At 29.5% G+C, this 17,856-nt stretch overlaps 1 protein-coding gene across 3 annotated transcripts in view; it reads left to right on the forward strand.

The window, feature by feature from the left end:
- LOC105227737 (protein dead ringer) overlaps positions 1 to 17,856 on the forward strand; it is an 81,758-nt gene that overhangs the window by 48,186 nt on the left and 15,716 nt on the right. For all 3 annotated transcript variants that reach the window (XM_019990857.3, XM_019990858.3, XM_011207230.4), the window contains exon 6: positions 4,578 to 4,650. In XM_019990857.3, the coding sequence (XP_019846416.2) occupies positions 4,578 to 4,650 (73 nt within the window). The remainder of the gene's footprint in view (positions 1 to 4,577; positions 4,651 to 17,856) is intronic.

The raw sequence follows: 17,856 nt of genomic DNA on the forward strand, positions 1-17,856 counted from the left end.
CTTTTCGGCGTTTGATGTCCCTCACTTAGATATTTGGATGAATGGTCTGCGCGCTCTATCGATCTGCCTGCTTGCCTGCCTTCTTTGCATCTCCTTTTCGTACGTGTGTGTGTGTGTATGTGGATTTATTGCCGTCATTGTGTTTGTCTTCTGCCTGCTGGTGTGCGTGGCTGTGTGCGTTTATGATTGTTATTTTATAATGTGCATCTTGCAGTGCATTCAGTTGATTGACGACCTTTGATATCGCAGCATCGTCATCGCAATCACTCGGGTGATTTCGTGTCTATATCAAAACTCATCAATTTGTCGCTTTAATTCGATTTGATAGATTTTACACGGTAGCACGGACAGTCGGAAAGTGGAAATCGAGGCGATCACTTCGTGCGTTGTGGCTTCCTCGGTTTTTATTGGTGTGTGTGTTGATGTGTTCATAATATTAAATGATAAGTACATTTATAGAAAATTAAGACAAATCTTGTAAATTCAAGTGATTAATAGACAGAATTTTCAAATAACTTTTGTGCAGTGTTAATTGACATTAAAAATAAATAATTTAATTATAGTAAATGTGAGTGTTTCAAAGTGACAAACTATTAGTACACAAAAATTAAAAAGTTTATAAACCAAGAATAAAACAATTTTGCGAATATATAAAAAAAAAAGAAAAACAATTTTGTGAAAAATAATTTTAAAAGGAAAATTTAGAAAAAAATAATTATAAAAAACAATTTATCAAGCGTCTAACGGCAGTAGAGCGTGCTTGTTTGTGTATGTGTTCAGCAGTGTAAAGCAAAGTTTATGAAACCCAACAAAATGCTGATTTCAGAGGATCAAATACAAGAGGTAAATTTTATAGCGGACCAAGTATTTTAATTTTTTAATTAAATTTTTTTATAATTTTAAATAAAATAATTCTGTAGCAATAAAATGTTATACAATTCTTGTAATCAAATTTTTATAATTTTTTTATTATTGAAATTTTCCAAATTTAAATCAAAATTAAAAAATTTCATAATTATAATTAATATAATTAAAATAATTTTCATAATTATAATAATTAATTTGCAAAAATTTTATAACTAAAATTAAAGTAAATTTTTGAAATAAAAATTTGATTAATTTTCCAAATTAAAATTAAAATATTTTTTTTTTAATCATTATAATTAAATTATTGTAAAATTTTTTAATAAAATTTTGTGATTTCATAATTAAAATCTATTTTGTAAAATTTTTATAATTGTAATTAAAATAATTTTTCGAAGAATTTTTATAATTAAAATTAAAATCCACTTAAATAAAATTTTGCAAAATTTATATAAATGCAAATTCGTAAAATTGTAACTTTAATCCAAATTATAAGGAATAAGTAAATAAAACGGATTCACAAAACAAGCAAATCAAAGCTGAGAGGTAACTGTTTTTCATGAAAGCAACAAAGCTGGGCATTCGTATATGGAAAAGCACAGGCAAACAATGCCTTAACCCTGGAATGCAACATGTAAACCTTTAATTTTTGGGCTTAAATTCGGTGATTTAATTATTTAGGTCTAAAAACTTCAGTACTAGCTTTACAAAATCGATGCCTTAAACATTGAGTGCAATATTTAGACTTTTGGCCGATTTTGGTTTAAATTCACGATTTCAGGTTTAAAAATTCACTACTAGTTTTACCAAACGAAAATTAAGTCTTAAAATATAACAACATATATGTATAGAAATTTATAAAAAAAAATCAAGTTTATTCACATTTTTATCAGTTTGAAAATAATATTCATTCGACTTTTACTCTTCCGACAATTTTTCTATTCTTGACTTACCTTACTGTCCTTGAACTTTGTAGGTAGTCTTGTTTTTCATAAGGTGTGTCTGTATGCGTGCTAGTACCTGTGTATGAAAAGATGAAGAACGAAGCAGAAGGAATTATTAGATTATTAGAAGAAGAATTATTAAAACACAAAAATACAGTTACACACCATTGTATGTATAGATATGCCTTAGGATGTACTAAAATCGCTCATAAAATAAATAATTTTAAGTTTCATAAAATAATATTAAATAATTATAAAATAAATGTTTATATTGATATTTTTCTTCAGAAAATTAACTTATTTATGTTTCAAAACTCATTGTTTCGAAAGTTAGAAGTACAAATCTATGTTTTTCTGAAAGAGTTTTGTAAATTAAATTGCACGAAAACCTGAAAAATAAAAAAAATGTTGCGCTTTCTGCTTCTATGGTCTCATTTATAGGGTCATATGCTGTATTAGTTAATAAAATATGAAGGTAATGGATATGGATAACAGAATATCAACGAAAAATGTATGGAGGCCGAAATTATATTTCTTCTTACTCTCACTAAGATAGCTAAAAATTACTGCAAATGCAAATATGCATATATATTTTATTTAAAATATTGCGCAATATCTTTTTTTTTAATATACATATGTATATTATAATAGTAAAATATAATTGTATGTATTTACATACATATGTATGTAATTATATATTTCGTTTTTAAATTTTTTTGTACAATATTTTGTACCATAAATATCACTGCAATAAAATATTGCACAATAAATTTTCAAAAAATGTTAAATATTATACTAAAATATAATTATAATTATCTTATATAATTATACACTTTTTTGAACATTTTATTTAAAATATTGCGCAATATTTTTTTAAAATATATTTTATAATAATAAAATATAATTGTATATACATATGTACATAATTATAATTTTTTTCTAAACTTATTGCGCAATATTTTATTGCTTGCTGGCAAATATAGTATACATACGTAGCACCGTCGGCAAACTTCCACTGATAAATATACAAAGAAATATCTCTAGTTATTAGCTATTCAATTTAGCTGCCGCCGGCTTTTGGCAAGGCCATATACCATATGATTTCTTCGAAAAAAAAACTTTATTTTGTTTCAATATTAATGACTTCTATTATATCGTTTTTACTTCGCCTGTAAACTTATTAAAAGTGATGTTATGCTATTTTGCATTTTAAGTGACGATATGTAGAAGTTTCTTGTTTTTTTAATGCAGAAGTCTTTATATCCAAAAAAATATATTTCAAAACGTTAATCACTTCTTTTTTTATCTTATTTCCTAATTCCTATATGCCGTTAGGTAATACCTTTATTTTACTCTTTAAATTTATCAACCCCTTTCAAACTTTCGAAATTCTATTTTGTCCCCTCGATTCTTACACTTATACTCCAACAGTCATTACTCTGGGTTTCCTCTAACACTCTTTAGCTCTTCTCACTAATTAGGCGCTTGTAATTTATAACGCCTCTTTTGCCCCAAAAAATGTCAAGCTAATAATGATTACAAGATTATTACTACTTGAATGCCGACATTTCGGTAGCTATTACATGTCTATACAAAGTATATTGGACCCCTCCAACACACGATATGCTCCGGCACATCTATGAAATATAACAAAACATACAAACAATGCAACAACAAACGCTTGTGTGCAGCAATCAACAAACTTTTGTGTGTTCGCACATTTTTTTCTGCCACTTCAAATTCTATCACAATATTGGGCAATCATAGACTACAAATATACACACATATATGAAAAGGAGATAGGTGTGCCGGCTACCCCAAAGGACATTGGAAACGTTAAACAAAGGAAAAAAATTGAAAAAAAAAAACAATGAATGAAAGGCTAACACATACATAGGTGAGGGGCGCTTGCCTATTATGGCGGAAAATATCAAAAAAAAAAAGTTGTCCAATCCGTTACCAAGGCTTGCGCTCCTGCAGGGATGCTTAGGATATACAGGGGAGTTTATATGAGCGGCGAAGAACACACAAGCGCAATTGGATTCGAGATAAGGAAGGTCACGTGCGCTTTCACATTGTTGTTCTTGTTTAATAGTATTGTTGTTGGAACCTTTTTCCACTCGTTGCACATTATCACCACATTTACTTTCATATTTTCTTGTTTTTGTTGCTATTGGGGTTGACGGAGTGGCTGGCTGGTCGGTTGTAAGCAACACCTCAGGTGTGGCGGCTGTTTAGGTGCACGAGACAAGGGATTCTGGCATAAACATTTTTTTAATGAAAATTCGCTTGTCGAGTTTGCTGGCTGACAGCACAAGCCAAAAAAGGCGTGAACATTGTTGTTATTGTTGTTTTAGGTGATTACTTGCAACTTGTGGCGCGATCAAATAGGGGTAGCAAGCAACATTTGTACCCCCTGCGCGCTTGAGGCACCTTTTTATGCACATATTTAAGAATATAAGCCTGTTTTATAAAGATATACACACACCTATGATATTCTAACGGCTCGTTAAGGTGTTACATTGGCGGTGAGTGTGCGCCTCTGCGGTATTTTGCGGTGCCAAATAGGGTTCATTGTGCTGTGCCCCCTCTTGATGTGCTAATTTTGACCTTTGCGGTCAAGATGATATTTAACGCTTGTTTTTGCCTTGTCTTCATTTGCTTTTGTTGATTGCTACATTTTTTACAGCCTTTTTATAATCTGTCCTTGCACAATACAAGTCATTTATAATTCACTGCTTTTCTTTCTGTTTCTTTTTCTATTTGCAGCTTTACGAGATCAACGATGATCCGAAAAGAAAAGAATTTCTGGATGACTTATTTTCATTCATGCAAAAGAGAGGTGAGTACTGATTACATATTCGTTCGATATTAATCTGGTTTACGTTATTACAATGTATTATAAGTTATGTTAATTAGGCGCTATTGATTTTAGCAAACAATGGAAAATTAACAAAAAAATATTTAAAAAGAAGTATTGATTAGAAAAATTGAAATTATGCACAAAATATAAATTAAAATATCAAATATAAGGGATGTATGCATACAATTTTATGCAAATGAGGTTTGCGATCCATTCGTAGCATAGTAATCTGATCCCATATGAGCTCACAAATGATGTACCAGAAATCAGTAATATTTAAATATATTTAGGAATACTTTTTTGGAAATCAGAAATGAACACATAATTGAATAAAATTAAAAAAATATAATTCTAAAAAATTTGAAAACGCATTAAAATAAAATATAAGAAAAAAGTTAAAATATAAGATCAAAAATTGATTCAATTATGAGAATATTGTTGAAAAGAAACGTCAAAAATTTAGAAATACTAAAAATTCGTGAAAACATAAAAAATATAAGAAATAAAATAAAGAAAAAATAAAATAAATTAAAAAAAAAATAAATAAATAAAAAAATAAAAATAAAATAAAAAAAATAAATAAAAACATAAGAAATAAATTAAACAATTTGAAAAATTAAATTTTCGTTTTTTATTGAAAATAATTACAAATAAAATCCAAAAAGTTAAAAAATATTAACAAATTCGTAGAAAGAAATGAATTTTATGCAATTATGGGTATAAAAAATAAAAAAAAAAAATTAAAAAAATATAAAAACTTTTAAACTTAACTTAATATTTTTAAATAAAAACTTATTTATATTTGTAAAATTTGTACATTAATTAAAAAAATATTTAACAAAAATCCAAAATACGAAAAACTAAAATTTAAAAATACAAAAAACTCCAAAATTCAAAATAAAATAAGATTTTAGTTAATTAAAATGAAAACTTGATTTATAATTGGATAAAATTAAAAAAAAAAAAATAAAACGAAATCTTTAAATTCAAAAATTAGTCAAAATTAATTATAAGGTTAAAAATAAAAACAAAACATAAAAAATTGAAAAATACAAAATATTCGAAAATTTGAAATAAAATTGAAAATTCAAAAGTAAAATAATATTTTATTTATTAAACAAATAATTTAAACTCTAGTGGAAGATTTATAACAATTATTAATAAATAATAATAAAAATGAAATAAATAAAATAACAATACAAAAAAAAAAATATTGTAAAAAAATGTTTATAGAAATTTATTTATAAAAAATTGAAAATGCGTTAAAATTAAAAATATGCAATTACCTTTTAAATAAATAAAAATTAAATTTGCTTCCTCATAGTTGTCTTTTTTAATTTTTTTTAACCAAATAATTAAAAAAAATATTGGAAAATGCAATAACATAACTTTCTATTAATCAAAAAGATGAATGAAAATTTGTTATTTTATTTCTAAAAAAATAAAAATAATATAAAAAACAATCACGAAAGAGAAAAATAATTAAAAAAAGGTTAGAATAATAATAAAAAGTATAAACCAATCATAAAAAAATAATATAATAATAACAACAAAAATAATATAATAATAACAACAGAAATAATGAAAAAAAATGTTTTTAATAACATACTAAGTCAATTTGATGAGTTTGTTTGGAGGAAGGCGAGTTGGACACTTCTATTCCACTGTCCCACTTTCGCTAGAAATAGGCTTAAGCGAAACTGTCGATTTGGCTGGACATGATTTTAGGCTCCTCAACAAAGTTGTGGAAATCTCAAAGCGCCTTGTCTATTTACGAGGATCTTATTGATTCATAATTAAGAGTTCCTGTTAGCATAAAATATCCCCAAATTTTCTAAAAAAAAATGTAATATTTTTTGTTTGGTTAGCTAATTTACACCAATAGGCAAAATAGACCGATATTTTTATTTTAATTAATTTTTTAATTTAGTTTTTTTTAAATATTTTTTTTAATTTTTTTTAAATAGTTTTTTTATTTAATTATTAGCATGAAAAAATTATTTTCAATGTCAAATCAAAAAAAAAAGAAATGTCTCACTTATTTCAAATTCAATTCAAAAAATATAATTACTTCATCTGCTGACCGCAATATCACCCATGCAATTACATAAAATATACTGCTAAGCATACGAAAAAAGTTTAGACGCTTCCACTCTCAACCAGTGATTGACATATTTCAATTAAAAACCACACACGGCAGCGTTGATGATTTTCCTTTAATTATTTCTATTTTCTGAAAATATCAAATTGATTTTGTTTCATGCGATACAGTGTGCAACAGACACATCCAGCCTGACTTGGTGCTTGTGTGTGTGTGTATGCGTGTATCGCGCTTGTTTGTTATTTTAGTGAAATTTTCCTGTGAATTCTCGCGCTCATAATCAATCAACGCAAATTGTACGGCTATGCGCCAGCAACAACAGCAGGCTGCCGATCTTTCTTCTAGTCACGGCATTCCGACTGACTGTCTGGCACTCATTTAGCCGCTCCACGCTCCCCCACTCGCTTCGCGCTACTCGAACTGCTTAGCACCCTCCCGCATTTGTAAAGGATTTCTTATTGTTGCTGTTGTTGTGTATCTTCAGTTTCGTATGGCAATCGGCGGAGCGAATTTTCCACGTCACACTTTTCAATGGCTGTGAAAGTATGTCGGATTGACTGCTCCCTAACGTCTCCAGCATCAACTATCTACATACATATTGGCGCAAGTAGTTGGGTGTCTTTTTGATTTTCTATTTACTAGTTTGACGGATGTGGCGGGTTCCATATACTTAGTCACTAACGCGGCGTTGTGCTCCTTGCTTTCAAGGCGTCACAATAACGTCAAGTTGCCGTCACTGAACTTGTGACAGATTAAAATCCATTAAGTTGTCATGTCAAAACCGAAAAAAGTGAAATGAAAAATTTTATTTCGAACATATTTGTATTCTGTTAATATGTGTAGGGCTGTAATCTATGTTTATGTTCACATGTAGTATGTGCCATAGAGCAAGGATGTGGCTGAGGTGTATACAGGGATGTATTCAGCCGAACATAACCTTTACATTATTTTCAAATTTAATTAATTTATTTTTAATACTATTTTCTTACGTAATTACTTATTTCTCACTATATTGAATGCATTTTGTCACATAAATAAAATTAATTCAATTAAAAAATACCTATTCAACTTACAAGCGCACATTTATGTAAGTACACTTTGCCAACACATGTCTCAAGCACAAGCAACAACCTCACTCAACTAATTTAATAATGTCTTACAGTCTCGTCAGTTCCTCCTTCAATATATAAATTTTGCTGCCATATTTTATAGCTTGTCTCCGCAATATAAGCGCACATAAGACCATACAACTAGCAATATATGTATGTATGTGCATGCATATGCATTTATAAATATACAAGTAATATTAAAATATTATTTTTCACCGGCGACGCGACATTCATAGTTTCTTCAAACCAAAAAAAAAAAAACAAAAACAATATCGCACATCGTAAATGAAAGCCTACAAGTGCGTCCGCTGCACACGGCCACTGAGCAGGTTTAGGTTTCCGTCATTTAGTCAATGCACTCACGCCAGCAGGGGCGTTAGAATAGAGCAAAAAATAATTATATGTACAGCAGTGTGCGAAATTTTAGCAATATTTTTGTTGGAAGTTAAAATTTTTTTGTGTGTTGGTTTTTTATTTAATATTTCAGAGCATTAACATAAATTAGTATTATTTTTTATTTTATTTTTTTTTCCTTTTTAAAAATTTATTTTTTTCTAATTTTTTTAACTTTTTAAATATTTTTATAAATATATATGTACATATATATCTTTTTTTGTTATTTTTTTCTTATTTATTATTGATTATTTTTTATGTTTTTGTTTCTTAATTTTTTCTATAATTTTCACATTTTGTTTGAATTTAGAAATATTTTTTATTGTTTCTTTTTTTATGTTTTACGAATTTGTATTTTAATTCTTTTTATTTTACTTTTTTAGTTCTTTTATTAATTTTTTTTATTTTATTAAATTTTTTTTAGTTCTTTTATTAATTTTTATATATATTTTTTTTAAACAATCATTGTAGTTTTTGTAATGAATTTTTTGAACAATTTTTACATACAATTTTATTTTATATTTTATTTTTTTTTAACTATTCTTATTTTTTTTTAATTATTTTTAATTTTTCATTTTATTTAAATTTGTTTATTTTTTTTAAATTATTTTTATATAAAATTTTATTTTTTAATTGTTTTCTTTCTTTTTTAACCTTTTTTATGTATATATTTCTTTTTAAACAATCATTGTAGTTTTTGTAATGAATTTTTTGAATTATTTTTACATACAATTTTATTTTATATTTTAGTTTTTTTTTAATTTGTTTATTTTTTTAACTAGTTTTTTTTAAGTTATTTTTATATAAAATTTTATTTTTTAATTGTTTTCTATTTTTTTTTTACTTTTTTTTTGAATGTTTTAACTAATGTTTATTTGGAATTATTTTTACATAATTTAAATTTTTTTATTTGTTTTTTTATTTATTTTTTTTATTATTTTTTTTATTATTTTTTTTATAATTTTTTTTATTTTTTTTTTAATTATTTTTTTTTTAATTTATTTATTTTTTAATTTTTTTTTTATTAATTTTTTTGATTTTTTAATTTTATTCGTCTACCAAATAGTTTGTATATCCTTATAATTAAGAGAAATTTCACTAAACTACTCATGGTTGCCTTTATTTTGCACATTACTGTACATGCTGTTTCCACCAAACTTAAGCCCACCTTCCATTCAATTGTAAAACGACAAGAAAACATTTAACTTGACACTGCAGACAGCAACAAAGCAAGTCATAGCAGCCAAAAGCAAAATAAAAATATTTCATTACAATTTTAATACATGTACGTATGTATGTACTTAAGTACTAATGTATGTATATATGTGTGTTTATTTAATATCTTAGCACTTTTCTATTTTTGTCTGCACTTCGCTTTTGTCTATGTTTGTTATGCACTTTTTCGCATTACAATTTTCACGTGCTTACAAATATACACATGCATACACATACATGCATAAATATGCATTTTCATAAATATATCAGTGCATGTGTATGTATGTAACAGCAATTTTGAAGAATGCATTTAATTTGTTTGTGTTTACACTGCAAAAGCCAACGACAACGTCAACAAGCACTATGACTGCAACAACAGCAAGCACAATATAATAATAACAACAACTACATACAATTACTTACTGTGCTGTATGTTATAATAAAAAACAACAACAACAATGTTCGCAAAGTTACATGTGCTTACACACAGACACGTGTAAATGTGCAAAACAAGTCAAGAACTAGAAGAAGAAGAACAAGACAAGAAAGGGCGACTAAACAAATTATGAAAAGAAAAAACAAAAACAGCAACAAATAAATCGAAACCTAGAAATATTATATTGCTAATGAATTTACCCGCATGTACCTAAGTACATACATACAAGTGCATAACTGCATATTGGCTAGCGCTTCAGCCGCCATAATGCATCGCTGAGGGTTTGGAGACCGAAGGCGGGTCAGACCAACGGTACGCGCGCCAGGGCATTTATTTCATTAATATCGCAAAAATGGCATTTGGTTACGTTTTACGCTCACGTATTAGTCACACGCACATGCCCACCAACACACACACACACACACAGACAAGCCGGCGTACACAGGTGTGCTCGCGGCCAACGGCTGTCCAGCGCCTATCAACTGACTGAGTATCAGTGATGGGGGGTTGGGTGGCACTCGAGGAGGCAGGCAGCAGCGCTAGACCAAGACCAAGCTGTAAACCGAAGTCAATAACAACAACAACAACACTTGGTGGTAAATAACAGCCAGTGCATGTTTGGTCGCCCAGCTGCGGCGGAGTGCGCCAGCTGCCCAAAGGACTTGCCGCAACGCGTCCATGCGTGTGTCCATGTGTATGTACATACGTCTGTGTGTGAGTTTGTGTGCTTGTGGGGAACAAGGTGGAGCATGCGACCATTCAACGGTGTTTAGCGTTTTAATGTTTGCCATTTAATGTTTCGGCTGTCGTCGCGATTTGTTTTCGATTTTTGTTGTTATGGTCGTTTTTTCACTTCGCTTGAGTTGACTTGAGTTGGTTGGCCGGCCGGGTGGGTTGCTTGATTGGCGACTTGCGCAACGGCAGCAACAACAACAACACACACATAGGTGGTATAAGCACCAGCAGAGGCCAGAAAACAGTTGGATGCGCTAATGTATATGTGTGTATGTATGTGTATATATGAATGTATTTGTGTCTTCGCAGCGCACTCACCTGATAAGGAGGCGCAACTTCAGCGCTATAATGTAAGCAACATAAATTTCTGCATTTGCAACCAATCACACACACACACTTATGTTCCAGGCATGTATGCGTCATTTTGTGGCACGTCATGTCTGTCAGTCGGGAATTTAAATGCGGAATTTTATGTGTTTGCACACCGTCACAGTCGATAAAAAATCGCATTCGACATTCGACGGACGAGACGGACCAGCGAGTAGTTGACTGACTGCTCGTAAGAAGAAGAGGACGGTTGCATGGATGGATTGGGTGACTTTTCGCCACTACCCTGTGTATATCATACATATATTTATGCGAGTGTGTGTGTGTGCAAGCGTGTCCAAGTGCATGTAAATATGCTCATCGGCATCGGCATTAATCGAAAACGTTAATGTTTTTCGTACGGATATTAAACGCTCTTAACCACAAGCATAACAACAACATTAATGGCGACAGTAAATACAACAGCGAAAACAACAACATTAACAGTTTTAAAGATATTAATAAGAGTAGCAGAAATATATGTATGTATGTAGCTGCGCCGCGGCAGCTTCCCATATGCATTAATATAAGCGTTTGTGTGTGTTTGTATGCGTGTAGCCGCTTTGTAAGCACGCAAAGTGAGAACAAAAGCGATAAACTTTATTATTAAAACTTATTTACATACTATATTTCGCCAAGTGTGTTACACTTTTTGACGGCACTTGGCCAAATCAGCGTGCTTTTATGTGTAGATATGTGTGTACATGCATATCTACATATATATGTATGCGTGTAATTATGTTTGCGTTTAGTTATGTTTTATGAATGTAGCTACACCTGTAGCTATTAACATAACATGATTTCATGCGGTCAAATAACGAAATTAAATCTGTCAGGATGCTGAGGGAAAAATATCATAAAATAAGCAGAAATTACCAAAAAAAATAAAAATTATTACAAATAGTAATACAAAATTGAATTCAATAATATAAAAATTAAAATTAAAAAAAAAAAATTGAAAAAAAATTAAAAAAAAAATTAAAAAAAATAAAAAAAATAAAATAAAAAAAAAATAAAATAAAAAAAAATATCAAAATATATGAAATAAAATTATTTAAACAATTAAAAAAATACAAAAAGTTATAAATAAAAATCATACAAAATTCCAAAAAAAAAAATTTAAAATTATACCAAAAATGATAATTTAAAGTTAAATTAAAAAGCTATAAAAAATTAATATTTCAAAAAAAAAATAGTTACAATAAAAAAATGTATAATTATAAAAAAAAATTACAATTTAAAGTTAAGTTAAAAAACTATAAAAAGTTAATATTTTCCAAAAAAATTAGTCGTATTTAATTAAAATTATTCAAAAAAATTATACAAATTTTGATTAAAAAATTTATATTTTCAATAAATATTAAATGTATTGAAAATATCATACAAGTTGTATATTACAATATAAAAATAATATGAATGAAATCATAAAAAAATTAAATTAAATAAATATATAAATTAAAGTGTAAAAAATAATTAAATTTAAATAAACAAAATTTTTTAAAAAAATATAATAAATTAAATTTAATTCAGAAATTTGCGAAAATTTGTTATTGCAAAATAAAAATTATTAAGAAATACTGCAATATTTCATACTTACATAAATATTACATATTTTTCAACTAACATAATTAAAAAATATTAATAAATTAATAATAATAAAAATTTTAAACCTTTCTCTTAATAAATACAAAAATGTGTTAAAATATATGGTAAATATTTGTTTAATGAAAAAAATTAAGTAAATTTAAATTTCAAATGTAAAATAATCACACAATAATTAATTAATTAAAATTAAAAAAAATTAATAACAATTATGAATTATTAATTGAATAAAAATGGATCAGCCCTTCTTGGTTTAACTTTACCTACACAGATACATATTTACGATAAATTTTAAAGTAAGACTTAATTCAAAAATATAATTAATAAATATATGTACATAATTTAAAGACATACATACATACATATTTACATAAAAATTAAATGAAGAAATATGACAAAAAAAAACAAATAAAAAAGTATTTAAAAAAAACGATTTAAAAAACCTTGAAAAAATTAACCAAAATAGCAAAATTTTGTCTAAATAAGAATTACAAAATAAAATTATAAAGATAATAATTATGACAAATCAATTAACTAATTAAAAAATAAAAAAATAATAATCTTGAAATAAAGCTTAATTTAAATTCATTAATTTTTTTAATAGAAAGAATTTAACCCTTCTAACTTATAATTAAATATATAATTAAAAAAATACTTAATTAAAAGAAATATTAATTAAAAAAATTTAATTATAAAAATTGTAATTAAAAAAAATTAATAATTTTTAAAAAGAAGTAAGAAAATAATCTTGAAATTAAATAACGTTGAATTAAAATTAGTTAATTTTTTAATTTTTCTTACTTGTTTTCGCTTTCATTTTTTTTAAGGAATAATTAAAAATTAATTAAAAATATTACTCAATTAAAATACATAACTATCAAAAATATTAATTTGAAAAAACATTCATTTATAAAAAAATATAATTAAGAAAATTAATTAACCTAATAAAAAAATTAGAAAATTAATCTTGCAATTGAATAAAGTTAATTAAAATTCAGTAAAATTATTTAAACAAAAAATTACTAATACAAATTTCATCTCCTGTCTTCGCTGTTTGACGCTCAGTGTGTCTTTTACCCACACTTACATACATATGGTAACATACATATGTACATACATTTGTATGAATTTATAAGCGCTATTACAAAGCACAATTTCTCGCTATCAACTCAATCTGGATCAACAATTCAACTTCGAGCATCATTTATACACTAAATAAATAAAAAGCAAACGCATGAATTAATTAATATCTAATTAACATAATTTCGATGATCAATTTGCTGGCTGACAAAGTAAAATGGGGCAATGAAGGTGCTTCAGCTGGCGTTGCCACAACATTACACAGCAAAATTTTCCATATAAAGTGATTTTCAATTATTATTTTTTGCTCAAGTGTGAATGAATGAGCCTATTTACGATATACGGACAGACAAACATAACTTAATCGAGCACAACAACAACATACTGGATACCTGAGAAAAGCAACCAGAATAGTTGCAGTCTGCGTCGGAGCATTTTTTTTACTGACTGACTGACTGCTGATGGAGTCACATTCCTGCTGGCCGACTGCAATCGAGGGATACTTATGTACATGTATGTATGTATGTATGTATTATTCGAGGAGACGACACTTCGCGTATGCTGATTGTGTTGTTATTAGTGATAATGAGACTGCTGATGGGCATCCATGCAACTGCCTGCGACTGCCAGTGCGGCTTCGAATACTGTTAGTCATCATTACCACTTATTTGGCTTACTTTTGCCTCCTTCACTGCAATTGCTGTTGTTGTTGTCGCTATTTTGATATGTTGTTGGCACTTTTTTGTTGTCATTTGATTGCCTGTCGTGTGTTTGCCACTCAGTCAGCGCATTTGTCTGTCACTTACTTTCCAACCCACCCCTGTTTGTTGTTATTATTTTTGTGTCGTCTACTGTCTGAGCGCCACACAACGTCTTATTGTCATATTGCAGCGCTTGCCACTCACTCCACACGCTCGCTGCTCGCATGTACATATGTATATGCAAGTATGTTTGTGTGTGTTAGTGATTTTTAATGCATTTTTAAATAATTTTATAGCTACATTACATTTATGTTATTTTTGTATATTTAACCGCCACACTTTGCCACAAAAATGCATATTGCCCTCATATAATGAGTGATATGAGGCGTCAGCGATCTTTAGCGCTGATGCGGCGCCAATGACGTTGCTCTGCATTTGATTGTATATTTATACCTTGAACCAGGTATATTAAGTTTGCCACGCAGTTTGTAAAAATCCCCTAGAAACTTCGAAGACCATATAAAAACGATGTATAAATGATCCGCATGGCGGGCTGGGTCGATCGGGGTCCGTCTATCTAGCCGTCTCTATATAATAGTCCCTTAGTTTTTGAGTTTTCGATCTGAAATTTTGTACAAGCTCTTTTCTCTCCAAAGAGCTGCTCATTTGTCGAAATCGGCTATATCGGATGACTATAGGATATACAAACTGGCCGATCAAGTAGAGGTTCTTGTATGAAAATTTTTTTTATTTGAAAAGATATCGTCAAGAAATTTTGTATGGATTACTTTCGAAGAGAACAGTAAAATCTCTGAACAAATTGTTCAGATCGGGCCACTATAGCATATAGCTGTCATATAAACTGATCAAGCCAAACCCAGTTGTTGTATGGCAAACTTTTTCATTTGAAAAGATATGTTCACGAAATTTGGCATGTGAAATTCTCCAAAGCAACGCTATAATCTCCAAAGAAATTTTTCAGATCGGTCTACTGTGGTGTATAGCTGTCATACAAAGTGACCGATCAAATTGAGGTTCTTGTATGGAAAACTTTTTGGTTTGGAAAGATATCTTCAGGAAATTTGGTATGAATTATTTTCGAAGATAACTGTAAAATATTCGAGAAAATGTTTCAGATCGGACCACTATAGCATATAGCTACCATACAAACTGAACGCTCAAAATCAAGTTCATGTAAGGAAATTTTGGTATTTATGCAGGGTATGACAGCGTACTGATCTTTTTTCTTGTTCGTTTTACATTTTCTGACAAATGATGTGTGCCAGCAAATAGTTTGTAATCGTTTATATTTTTTTTTTTAAGATTGCATTCATTAAAATTTTATTTGGCGCACTTTCTGTCCACCTCTGTGGCATGCAATTAATTTTTTCAACAGCCAACATACACTTTTTTGATAAATTCTGCTGTTGGCAGCTTTGTAAGCATCATTAAATCGCACTCGCTCTTTTGATTGCTCGCGTGCTAAGGCAAATGATCTTCTGCAACGATCACTCGATCACTTAGCCGCCTCTACCGCCTTCTCTTCGCTATGCAGATGCGCTTGTATGCAGCTACAAGTTGTTATGTCTGTTTGTAGGCGCAATCATTTGGTAATTTCTCAGTTTTTATTGCAACGATCATTCGATCACTGCGATCGTTTAGCCTCTGCGCATCTTTAGCTCCTTCTAATTGCATGCAAGGTATGCGTATTTGTGTGTGTTAGTATGCGTTCGCAGCAACAATCATTTGGTAATTTCTCACTTTTTATTTCTCAACATTATTTTCCAATTTTTATTTGATTTCGTATACTTCACAACGGATCCGCACTGATCGATCAGCCCGCTGTTCGTCATCGCCTGCAGGCGCATTTTTTTCGCTCGTGTTTACGCATTAACGCAATATGTATAACAACATAGCGCAACACAACAACGTTTTCATTCAATCAACATGTCGATCATTTGTAGTTTGATTGATTCCTTTGCGAGCGAAGTCGTAAAAAAGCCAATCGATCGTGTATATTTTGAGTTAAGGCAAAAAAGTATACGAAAATGTACAAATTGCTTTTTTATTAAACTGAATTTTATGTTCATTAACTGATCGCTTTTAATTTCATTTCATTTGTGGGTGTTTATTTACCTGTATTGGAATCACATAAATATATAGCTGCCGGGTGTAGGTGTGATCGATTGCAACATTTGGCGCGAGGCAAGTGAAGTGAAGAGAAATTATGAAGATGAGAATGAGTTAAGATCACTTTCTCATGAAGATGGTATATTACGTTTACCACAAAGTTTGCAATACTCTGCAGGAAATGTCGAAGCCTATAAGCCTATAAGATCAGCGTCACACACAGTGTATATGCGTACAAGTCCCTCAGTTTTTGAGATATCGATTCGAAATTTTGCTAAAGTTATTTTCTCCGCAAGAAGCTACTCATTTGACGAAATCGCCGATATCCGACCACTGTAGCATATAGCTGTCGTACAAATTGATCAATCAAAATCAAGTTCTTGTATGGAAAACTTTTTTATTTGACAAGATATCCTCACTAAATTCCGCTGATATTATTTTCCAAGGCAACGCTATAAACTGCGAGAAAATTTTTTCAGATCGGACCACTATAACATATAGCTGCCTTACAAACTGATCGATCAAAAAGAAGTTAAAGGTCTTTTTTATACTCTTAATGTTATAAAAAATGCTCTTGTGAAGGGAATTATTGCTATAAATATGCACCTGTGAAGGGTATTATAACTACCGTACAGCCAAAGTTCACGTTCTGTTTTTTTTCTTCACGATCAACGCGATCGCTACACAAGTAATTTACCTTTCACACGCTTAACTACTTATTTGAAAACTAAATGGGCTTGCGCCATAATTAGTACAAAATATTGGCAACACTTCAGCGCACACGCATCATTGCATCGCCGAACGATCGCTTTCATCCACGCCTGATTGCCGCTAGTCGTCTTCTCCTACTGCCACACAGCCTAATAATGCTCGTTATAAAACGATTGCAGCAGCCGCAAATTGAATGTGTGCATTGAATTGATTATTTGTGTGAGCCGACGATTCCCCGCGCCTTTGTCTAGTTCTCTGTTAGACATCTGTGATTGCCACTTTGTTTTTGCTTTGCCGATAAATCTATTTTATTGATTTTGTTGTTGTTCTGCTTAGTTGAGCATTTAACACTTTCGTTTCCAGCAATTACGCGGCGATAAGTTCCGCTGTGCCGGAGCATCTTCCTCCTCATCATCATCAACACTATCAAGATGATCACTTGCCGTTCGTTAGCTGCGATCGGATTGATTCGTATGCGCTCATATTATACAAATGCTTAAAAGTTTTGTGCTCGAGTGTTGGTAATAAAGCTGTTGACGTTCGCTTAACGTCAGTCAGCCATTCAGTTAGCCCGATTTGCTGCATGTCCGTCCGATCATTTGCTTA

The sequence above is a fragment of the Bactrocera dorsalis genome, chromosome 3 (assembly GCF_023373825.1).
Source record: "Bactrocera dorsalis isolate Fly_Bdor chromosome 3, ASM2337382v1, whole genome shotgun sequence".
Lineage (NCBI taxonomy): Eukaryota > Metazoa > Arthropoda > Insecta > Diptera > Tephritidae > Bactrocera > Bactrocera dorsalis.